Source organism: Cebidichthys violaceus, unplaced genomic scaffold (assembly GCF_023349555.1).
Source record: "Cebidichthys violaceus isolate CVI_PGR_0920_01 unplaced genomic scaffold, fCebVio1.0.p SCAF_17, whole genome shotgun sequence".
NCBI classification, from domain to species: Eukaryota; Metazoa; Chordata; class Actinopteri; order Perciformes; family Stichaeidae; genus Cebidichthys; species Cebidichthys violaceus.
In genome coordinates this window covers 412,478-423,907 of record NW_027176340.1, presented here as the reverse complement: position 1 = coordinate 423,907, position 11,430 = coordinate 412,478, and the positions used below count along the sequence as shown (strand labels likewise).

Below are 11,430 nucleotides of genomic sequence, written 5' to 3'. Positions count from 1 at the left end.
GACGTCACTTTAAAGGAACTGTGGGGCGGCATTATGTTCCTTCCTCTAGTAAAGGAAGGTCCAGTGTCTCCTATGCTGAAGGAGCTAAGAAAGGAAGCGTTGAAGCACCTTTCCTTAGCATTTAGAGAATTCAAACTGCTCTGATCATGGCGCCACTTAGATTCACAGAGTTAGGAACCTTCCAAAGCAAAAAGACCTCAACATCTGACCATCTACGACGACACCCTCTAGAGCTAACCCAGCAGACACAGGCCTGGAGACAATGTTCCTCTTTCCTCCTTTCTCTTACTTCTTGCCATTGAGATGTGAATTGTGTGTGTGTGTGTGTGTGTGTGTGTGTGTGTGTGTGTGTGTGTGTGTGTATGTGTGCGTGACAGTGTATATATATTTGTGTACATTACCTGCGTGAGGGCTGAGCACTCCACGTACTTCACAGCCTTTAGGTCTCTCGCCAGCTTCTCGGCCGTCTCCGGGGGTGATGGGCTTCTGCTTGTTCTTGGCCAGCTTCTCTATAGTGGACGGGTCGTCCCGCAGGTCGATCTGAGTCCCGACTAGCAGGAATGGGGTCTTTGGACAGTGGTGGGTGATCTCTGGAACCCACTGGAGACACAAAAGACACGCTGCATCACAATCAACGTGAGCGTTCCTCAGCAGCAGGTCTCAATGTTCACATCCAACACAACGTCTTTATGAAATGAGTTCAAACATCTGCTTCAAGTCTCTGATTGAAGAAGCTTCTGTGCGTCACGACGCATCGGGAAGAAGCCCAGCGACATGAACCTGAAGCGTGGACGGTCTGACTTACCTTTTCTTTGACGTTTTCAAAGGAGGACGGGGACACGACGGAGAAACAGACGAGGAAGACGTCCGTCTGGGGATAACTCAGAGGTCGTAACCTGTCGTAGTCTTCCTGACCTAGAGACACCACACACACACACACACACACACACACACACACACACACACACACACACACAATGAATCAGTCTCATTCTAGGACAAAGCGGGGCGATGCACAGCACCAGAACCACAGGGCACCTCAGTCTGAAGTAAAACTATCTTCACCACCAGTGTTTCCTTTAACAACAGACTGTTGTGGATGAAGATGAAGGAATGAATTCACACAAACACAATAAATGTATACGATGACAACGACCTGGACAGAACTGTTGGAAGGAGAGAGACCGTACCTGCTGTATCAAACAAGCCCAGAGTGTAGGGCTCTCCTCCGATCATTACGGTCACCGCATAGTTATCAAACACCTGCAACACAGACCGGAAGCAACCGGCAACCGTCAACCCAACCCTGAGCGATGTACACATCATACTACAGATACGGTGTTATTAAAATGTGACTCAGGACGTCGGTGATGTGACACACAGCAGGAACACAAACCCTAGATGTCATCACTCACCGTGGGGACGTATTCAGACGGGAACTTGTTGGTGGTGTAGGAGATGAGCAGGCAGGTCTTACCCACCGCACCGTCCCCAACCACAACACACTTGATGGTCTGCATAGCTGTGTTCTACAGTCGTCGCTGCTCATTCAAGATCTGGGAGAGAACAACAAAGAGAGGGAAGCGTCAGAAGTCGATGGCGCTGCTTATTGCAACGTGTTCTGTTTCCTGTCCAGACACTACGGATGAGACTTAGCTTAGAGCTAAAACCAATAAATAAACCAATTTTCTGAGGGAGACCTTGGAAAGCTCAACAGCAGATGGCGTTTTCATTAATGTCAATGACAGACTGTTGGTAAAAGCACTTTACAACATTGAAGCCCGGACTCAATCTGAAAATTGAGGGGACCCAAGTCCAGAACAAAAATGTACTTCTCTACTTGACATGAGCGTGATTAAGGGGACACAACCCCGTCCAGCCACAGATCCAGAACCTAACCTCTAGTCAGGGTCAAGGGTCAATGGCAGTGTCCACATTCCAAATGAGGCTTCATAATGTAGGAGGTTGAGGGACGATGTAGACCCACAGCTGGAGGAATGACACTGGAGAAATGTGCTTCACACAAAGGCATTAAACATGCTGTGGCTCTGTTAGTTATGGAAGAACACCAGATTAGGGTTTGACTCCTTTCCACTCAAACATGCAAGAAACAGAGTGGAAACCATGCTGGTGTTAGTCTGACTCTAGTATTAAAGGTGTCATTATCTAGAGAACAGCTGATAATGCTAGCTAGCTACGGTCACTCAGCGGTACCGGTCACTCAGGTTGGGTCTGAATGCTTGAATGCTCTAGATTTACAAATAACAACGCATTGAAAACAGGGTCACAACTTCTCCATATGTTCAGTAAAAGTGTGTCACGTTCAACATGCTCAGAGGAGAACCAGACAAGAGACGTCGGTTCATCGATCAGCTCTCTGCTGAGCAGCAGACCGGTGACTGAAGACAAGGATGGACCTGGAGTCTGAGCAGACTCAGTAGCAGAGGAGCTGCTCCAAACGTAGTCGTGAAACAAGGCACTATTTATAAATAATGATTCATCGATGAAATAATCTGCATATCAGTTGATGATGAAAATAACCTTTAGTTAAAAAGCCTCCCATGAAGAAGGCCTACAGGACGATGAGAACAATAAACAAAGGATGAAAGTGGGCCGTGGGTCATTGTCTGGAACAACGTGATGCATCGTGGTGCATTGTGCATCTAGAGACAACGCTCTATATGTAGTATGTAGAGCACAGCATTCCCCCGTTCCTCCTCAGTGCCAAGCCACTGCAGAGCTCTGCACCACGGGGGGGGGGGGGGGGGGGGTGGGGGGGGGGTTTAACAAGAGGACAGGACTCAGGTGATGCTCTGCAGAAACAAGGGGAATACAGTGATTCCTTCAGCACACAAGTCACATGACAATAGGCTGTTATGATGTGTTAGATAGACCTTCATACTATATATTCTAATGTATATATATAAATATATATATATATATATATATATATATATATATTATATTTACATTGTTTAGTGGAAATGACAGAACAAAGACAGTCTGAAATGTGAGGCGGATTACGTTTCCGTCTCTGAATGCAGATTTGATTGAATGCTTCTTATGCGGTTGTGGAGTAATCTGATTAGTCCCGGTATGTTCCTGGTGAGAGCCGGGACAGGAAGCAGAGGGGCATTTCTGACGACCCGCTTCAAACAGCTCTTTTCTTAAATAACCTCCACGTCCTCCTGTCCCAGACGTGGAGGTAGAGCACTGAACAAAAAGAGAGCTGCTTCTGGTAACGGCCACCTGATGGATTAGGCTCGGCCGGCCGGGCGGTCCAGACGGAGGAGCAGACCCGACAGCCTGCAACCTGGACTCAAGGCCCGTTTCTCTAACGCGTCAGAGAGGTTTCCACCTCTGTAGACTAAACTGTGCAGCGAAGACGAGGAAATAGAGATGTGAAAAGGTTCCTCCTGACACTAGACACAATCCATAAAACATGTGCAGAGAGTGAAGACACAGGATGTGTCATATCTCTGGCTTCCTCTGTTACAGTCCAGGCTTTGTAAGCCGGTATGAGTAACTTCCAGAGCTGTGTTCAAAGATGACGGGCCGGTGGGGCTGCTGATGTGTGGTTGTAACGGGACATCCTGCAGGACAAGTGGAGGGTACTGTGGAGGCGTTCAGGTTCCACTACTACTGAGAACCCTTGAACCTCGTCACGCTGGGAGCAACAGACAGCGACCACAATGACCACAATGACAACTTGAGAGAGAGAGTTAACGTTTCACCCGGTGCACGATGATGACCATCGTTGATGTGCAGCAGCATAGACATCACCTACTGTCTGTCACCTGTATAGGGAATAATACTGAATATAAGTAACTTTTTACCAAATCTTTGTCTAAAAGAAAAAGGATCATTCTCATACATCATTCTCTGTTGTAGACGTTCGTTCTACTGGTTTGTTGTAGCGCCTGAATGAAGAGGAAATACAGAAAACTTCCAACAAGCCAGAGAAGTTTGTTATTACAAAGAATCCAAACTGTAGCTGCAGAGCAGCCATGTTGAGGGTCGTTTTTAAATCACCCAGCTTTAGAAGGCCTGACTGGGTTGGCTATTCGGATGATCTTCAACTTTCCAACAAACAAAAAGAAACGATCAAAGAAAAGCTGTGCCTCAAGCACCAACTCAACCAACTGTTCAGCAAGGAAACCTGCCGTAGTGTGGAGCAATCCTCTTACCAGCGTATCACTGCATGGCGATGGCCATCACGTCACAACAGTGTGAGAACCCAAGCATCGCACTGACCCCGCAGGGCCCGTCTGTTTCATGGAACAACATGTGACCGAGGACAGCGCAGAACTTCTTCTAACGGGAGAAGTTCTGAAGCTTTTGACAAACTGTTGAGCCAAACAGTGCAGAGAGACGACGGCCGTGGAAACAGAGGACCGGCTGACCGTAATGCTTCCAGACTTAATCCACCGTCTGTGTTTGCAGGGCTGAAGAGTAGTAGTGAGAGCAGCTGACTAGTGAGAGCAGGTCTCTACACAACAACATGAACCACTAACAGCAACTCTGTGACCTGAACACGGCAGCCAGCGAGAAGTTCTGCAAGACTCCGACAAGCTCACCAGATCTGACCTGTGTCTACTGTAAATAACATTACACACACACACACACACACACACACACACACACACACACACACACACACACACACACACACACACACACACACACCACTGCATCCTCAGCTTCACGGGCAGGTCCGTCATTATATCATCTGTATTAAAGCGGTCCTCAATAGCTGGTCAAGCTTCCTGCCAAGTTCATCTGGAACAAAGACTTCAGGCCTAAAGAGGAAAGTCCTGGGACGTCTGGTCGGTTCATATTTGACACACGATGAAGTCAAAGTGATAAATCACAAATAATGGATTTTAATATCGATTTTAATATCGACACAAAAAGAGTGACTTACATTTTATGACACGTCTCAGCATCCAACTACGAGATCAACCTGTGTGCGTACCGTTAATTAAACATTACATAACGGGAACGTTTGGAGATGGAACCGGACAGACCGCTACGCTCTCCCGTTAGATCGGAGGCTTCAGCGGCTGTATTTTGGCCGCATCCTCGGCCTCAATCTGGCCTCATTTCCTGCCGGTTGTTTAAACGAGCTGACGGAGCCGAGCCTCTTCTTTGACCCACTACACACCAACGTCACACGGTGCAACTGATTTATAATCAGATATCACGCTTAGAATATATACCGGAGCGTTACGGAGCGTCCGTTACGCCCGTTTCATTCAGCTCGTTAACCAGCTAGCCGCTAGCTAGTAACCCGTTACTGCTTTAGCGTTACTAATAGGCTAATTAATAGAACACCAAACAACGCTTAACGTTACACCGACAATACATGAGAAGTGGAACACGGCCGTCTCTCAGCCCGGAGAGATTTACTTTACAGCCTAACGTTAGACTGGCTACTTGCTTTGCTAACTAACGCTGTCTTCTTCAATTAGCTCGCCAAGCTAACTGGCTGAGCTAACCGTAGCGGCTCCCGTTGTTGAATGAGCTATTTTAATTAGAAAGTCACAACCCCGTGAACTACAGACACACAACACCGAGGACGCTGACAGCGGTTAACATAAAAACAAACACACAGAAACAGCCCGATAGGAAAAAGAAAACAGATTTTGTTCCCGTACCGTATCCTCTATTTGTGTCTTTACGCCGGGCGTTGGCAGCTCCGCGCTAGGGGCTTCCCAGTCAACAGAACAGGGACACGCTGCGTGCGTAGCGCTGCGCTACGTCATCACGTCAATCGACGAGAGAACAACAGCAGAGAAGAAACTCAAACGCAAGAGAGGAGCATCAACGCGTCAGAGAGTCTGTGGTCCAGGATAGAAGGATCCAGGTCCAGGTCTGTGGATGTTATTCAAAACTATTAAAACTACACTTCAACGTGTGAACAAATAATAACTACAGCTAATAGTGCAGTTTGATGTGACACAGTTACAAGTGTAACTCTCACTTTATATGCAGAACACTCAAGGAATAATTCCATCTCTATATGTAGGTTATAAGAATAGATGAGTCATTTAAAACCAGGTAAATCCAATACATCCCAAAGAGTCTTAATGCACAACGTAGACGTTTGATTTCTGCTCCTCAGTTTGTTGAATTTGATCAAATCTGATTTCATGCAGTAATCTCTCAAGCTTTTTTACACGGTGCCCTGAAGTATTGTACTCCTCACCTCCATTTCATAACAAAATGTACATGGTCCCACTAAAGAACACAAAGTCATATCTATTTTCTGTCAGGTAAAAGTACTTTTCTCAGTTTCTATTGTATTTGGAGGTGTAACAGTTTGACCTACATAAACACAGTGTAATAGTGCTTTCTGCCACTAGGTGGCACAGCAGCCCAATGACCCAGATACTCATGCAAACTACTGTGGTATTATTCACATAATAATTAGTGGAATAAGTGAAAATACAAACGGCTGTAAGAAAAAAAAGAAAGATTTATTCTCAAAGCCACGTTAGAAAGAAACAATCACAATATTCATGTTGTATAAACAAACATACTCAACACCAATTTGCAAAAACAAAACAAGAAGGTTAACATTTCTTCCCAAGAAAGGTGTGATGTGCAGCCGCTGTCCTAGGTGGTCACGCTCTGCAGCAAGGTGATGTTGTCTCCCTTCAACATGATCCTCCCTGAGAGACACGAGGGGAACAAAGGACAGAGACATGACGGATGGAAAGATGCAAAGAGTCACTTCACTTCAGGACAAAGCGCTGAGCGTCAGACGACAGGGAACCAGAGTCACGGGGTCTGTAGGACCTGTAGGAGGTTTGACCTCCTCACAGCTCAGCTGTGTTCAGTAGGTAACGTACAAGTCAAGAAACAACATGGCAGGCCTCATCAACCACCATCTATATCCATCCATCCATCCATCTATATCCATCATTAACATTAAAACGTCAACACGCTCTACTTCCTGGGAGACAGTATTACTCGTGTTTGATGAGGTTTCATTCCCTCATTTATCTACAGTGGTTTTAATAAGTTCAGTCCGCTTGTGTGTTTTATTTACTCTGAAACAGAGCTAGAAAAATAATGACACGTTATGAAAATGTTACATTGTGACAGAAACACATGTGGAACTAAAACCGTCAGAAGCTTTTATTCAGGATTTTAAACCTGAGCTTTAAATAAAAGCAGATGTTTTGACTTGTCATGAAACAGATTTTAATAACGGATTGTACGCACAACACCACAACACAATACACAACACCACAACAGGCTCACCTAAACGTAACGCAGATGTTTAATGTTGATCACACCACTGACAGTGTCGAGTAGCTAAACAGACAAAGCTACAAAACATATAAAAATGTATTCATTACCCAGCGGCTTCCTGTTCTTAGTCTTCATGTGGACCTCCTCGGCATCATCTAGAACCAGGTTCATGTACTCATCAAAACCCTGAGACAGAGATGGAGCCGTTAGTTTAAAACATGAACATTTTCATATCATCTTAAACCCCCCATGAGGCTTGATCTCATTACATTCAACAACTGCACACATTCATCATAAATTGCTTGTTTGGGCTTCATGAACATCGGTTGATGAGGATGTGCTTCATGAGACCTGATCAGCATTATGTACACAGATCCACTCAGTCTGTGGACAGACTGAGTATCATAAACATTAACCTCAAGAGTAGAAACAAGACGATTCAAAAAGGATCCCGTCAATCATAAAAGAGTACATTTGTAGTTATTAGTTGTTGAGTGTTGGTAGTAATTGTTGGACACAGCGGTGTTTACGGCGAGGACAAACGGTCTGGACCAGGCTACGTTCTGGACCAGGCTACGATCTGAACCAGGCTACGGTCTGGACCAGGCTACGCTCAGTGAACCAGGCTACGGTCTGAACCAGGCTACGGTCTGAACCAGGCTACGGTCAGTGAACCAGGCTACGGTCAGTGAACCAGGCTACGGTCAGTGAACCAGGCTACACTCAGTGAACCAGGCTACACTCAGTGAACCAGGCTACGGTCTGGACCAGGCTACGCTCAGTGAACCAGGCTACGGTCTGGACCAGGCTACGCTCAGTGAACGGTGGATTCCCGGTGGTGTAAACGTCCTTTTGACAGCTCAGGTGAAGACAAAGCTGAAGCAAATGATTAAACGGATAATTCAGTTTAGATGAGTAAGAAGTTATACGTTAGCTTTACGTCGTTCATTTAACTAAACATCACATGATCGTATACATTAACAGCATGTTAGACAGTCACACTAGAGAAGTGGTTAAGCCACCAAGTCACCAACACCACCCGCATGTCGACGGGGTTTCAGTAGTAAACCAGGTCCATCCGAGACTTCTTCTCTAGTCCAACAATGACTTGTAGACTCTAGTCCTGCTCTGATCACTGCTTGTTTCTCTTGTGTTTTTTGTATCTTGATGTCGATTATGTTGTTCATCACACGTGAACAACTTTCTCAGATCCTTCAACTGTAGTGTAGACGTGGTCTCAGAACGTCCTCCAGACCGTGACATGCTCCAGACATGCTCTATCATGTGTCGATTAACATTAACTGACTGAGGGGATTAAGTCGTCCTACATGTCCTCCCAAACATCGTTCTACAGTTCAATACAAATAGAAAAGAGCAAAAAGATTACTTACAATAATGCAGCCTTCTATCCGCATGTTCACCTGTTCATACAACCAGACCTGGATCCGTGAGCGCTGAGAACGAGAACGAGAGAGAATTATATTTTAACAACAAATCATACAAAACTAATCTGAATAAACTCTGTGTGTGTGTGTGTGTGTGTGTGTGTGTGTGTGTGTGTGTGTGTGTGTGTGTGTGTGTGTGTGGGGGGGGGGGGGGGGGGGGGGGGGTACACGTTTAAATAAATACTTACATTTTGTAGATACCTGAAAATTAGGTTCTGATACATGGAGTCAAGGAAATTCAAGAATATAGAGCAAACACACACAGACACACACACACACACACACACACACACACACACACACACACAGTGATTGCACATCACGTTAAAGAGTTCTGATGACGTTTCAGACTTCACGCTGGAGCACGTTTAACATGAGAAACACTACGCTGAACCGGTGAACGTAATAACACCTCCTGACTCCACTTCACCTGAAACATATTCATTACATATCGAACCCAAGCATCAGCTCCTGTATGTCAGAAAGCCTCACAGTAGAGGAGCTGGACGCCGTTTAGCGTGCTGTGGGTAACGTTTAGCACAGAGCGGCTATGTTTACAGTGCTTCGTTGGACGCTTCTAAAGAACCGTAGTGAACTGACGGTGTTTTAAACTAACACCGTGTTCTCAGTGAGTCGTTATCTTGTCCTACAGCTCTGATAAAACCCGCTCCTCGTTCACAACACGGGAAATGAATGACTAGCTAGCATGCTAACGAGAAAGGCTAGCATGCTAAGGAGAAAGGCTAGCATGCTAACGAGAACGGTTAGCCTAGCTGCTAAGTTCCTGTAGCACTGATGTAACCGCGTGGACACACACAAAGAGGATACAATGGGCTGCACCATAACCTTCTGGACCTTCTGTCCTTGTCCCCTGTACGCCATTCTTCCAGGAGAAATACCAGCGGTAGGTATTTATTTAAAAAATTGCACCTTTTTATTAGCGTGCACGTCAACGACACACTCACTCTGTGAGGCTGCTTTGCTATAATGGCGGGTTTCTTCCGCGTGCTGGTGCCACTTATAATAAAGACGTCACATGGTTCGTAACAGCGCCGCTATCGGTAAGAGGTCACTACTGCACCCACGTGTTGCTCCACAGGCAGGTGTGCACGCGCATACGTTTACTTTGAAAAGCTATTGACAACAAATTATCTATTAACAACGCATTATATAATAGCTACTGCTTTAGCACATATGTTTATTTGTATATATATATATGTATATATATATACATGTATATATATATATATATATATATATATATATACATGTATATATACATATATATTATATATATAATATATATATACGTATATATATACTGTATATTATATATATATATATATATGTATATAGTATACATATATATATATAATCTAACATCAGCATGTAATATCCACTTTTTAATAATTGGCCATGTCCAGATTAACCCACCAGGTGGCCTCATGGGAAAGGAGGAACTAAAAGCACTGTTCTAGCTGTCATCCAGCACTGAGCAGCACCGCTCACTCAGTGCTGGAACTTGAACTCACACTAACACACTCTGCTGGATAGAAAGCTTGAAGCCAGAAGAGTGGATGGAGGCCGTTGCAGCGGCACAGTGAGGGCGGTGGTTTTGGAATGATATTGAGGTTCAGAGGTCCACATTCTTTGATGTGTGAATGGTTTGTTTTAACCTCTGATGAGCTGTAATGAGCAGGAACTCTAACACTGCAGCTTGTTTTAATTAATGCCACTGAATTCAAACATTCTGCTCCCAGCTTTGCAAGTTTTGGCAATTTCGCAAAAAACACGACTTTTCAAGTGTGAAAAGGTTTCCAGTCAACTCAACTTATTTCTCCTCAAATCACATGACTGACAGGATGTGAGCTGATAGGACGGACGCACACTTGATTCAGCTCATTCAGATTGAACAAGTATGTCTGCTTCATGGTGTCCTTTAATGTCACCATCGTTCGTTATTGTTGAGCTGGCCCTTCGCTGCTTCCGTACCACTGAAACGCTCATGAGCAACACGCTGAAAAGTCCTCCGTCAATGTACACATGTTTTTGAATCCGTATATGTGACATCTTATGTATCATATAAATAGAGATTAATGAATTGGACTGAAGTACTATGGATGTGAAACAAAATGAACATCTGGAGATGAAGCTTTGCAGCGTTTGTACATCAGAGAAGTGCACACGACGAAGAGTCCTCCACAGCTTCCTCTTCCTCCTTGTCGATTCCATCTCTGATAAAAAAAAGAAAAAAAATGGTGTTGCATGTTATCAAAAGTTCAAATCACGAACAAAGAAAAAAAACAGTTAAAAACTTCCCTTCAGTTCATTCTACAGATAAGAAATTACTCATGTGACTGTTCCAACTCACTGGAGCTGTGCTAGAAAACAACATCTTTACTTCAGTTTGCAAATAAAAATATAGTTATTTATTTTTTCAATAACAAATTATACTTTATTCCCAAATGTCCCATTCAGCATAGCCGCCTCTAGAGGGCGCTGCGTCACACGTCACCCCCCCGGCAGGCAGCGGACCAGAACGTCTGAACTCTGCAGCTTCTCCAGAAGATGAACGGATGATCGTCTCCGACTCGTATTTGAGACGTAGCTTCTAGAAGAACTCTCTCTTCATCTTTAATCTCAGAAGAAAAAACCAAACGCCGCAGTCCAAACAGTGCCGGCGCTCTGTGCCAAGAAGAAGGCCTTGAGGTTGAGCTCTGGTTGC

The 11,430-nt window shown here is 44.8% G+C and overlaps 1 protein-coding gene and 1 pseudogene across 1 annotated transcript; both read right to left on the bottom strand.

Annotated features, from left to right (window-relative positions):
- Nucleotides 1-6: 6 nt before the first annotated feature.
- LOC137873590 (cell division control protein 42 homolog) lies at nt 7-5,728 on the bottom strand (annotated as a pseudogene).
- A 730-nt stretch (nt 5,729-6,458) lies between these two features.
- On the bottom strand, nt 6,459-9,709 carry snrpe (small nuclear ribonucleoprotein polypeptide E). The gene is made up of 5 exons (XM_068711845.1): nt 9,534-9,709; nt 8,894-8,920; nt 8,652-8,714; nt 7,368-7,446; nt 6,459-6,674 (listed from the first exon to the last, which is right to left on the bottom strand). Exons 1-5 carry the CDS (start codon nt 9,585-9,587, stop codon nt 6,619-6,621), a joined length of 279 nt encoding a protein of 92 aa, XP_068567946.1. The 5' UTR covers nt 9,588-9,709; the 3' UTR covers nt 6,459-6,618.
- Nucleotides 9,710-11,430: the final 1,721 nt, after the last annotated feature.

Coding starts and splice junctions, on each gene's coding strand:
- snrpe (XM_068711845.1), bottom strand. CDS start 9,587: ATGGCGTACAGGGGACAAGGACAGAAGGTCCAGAAGGTTATGGTGCAG. Junction 8,921..9,533: donor AGGTTATGGTGCAGCCCATT/GTATCCTCTTTG, acceptor TCCATGTATCAG/AACCTAATTTTCAGGTATCT. Junction 8,715..8,893: donor TTTTCAGGTATCTACAAAAT/GTAAGTATTTAT, acceptor TCTCGTTCTCAG/CGCTCACGGATCCAGGTCTG.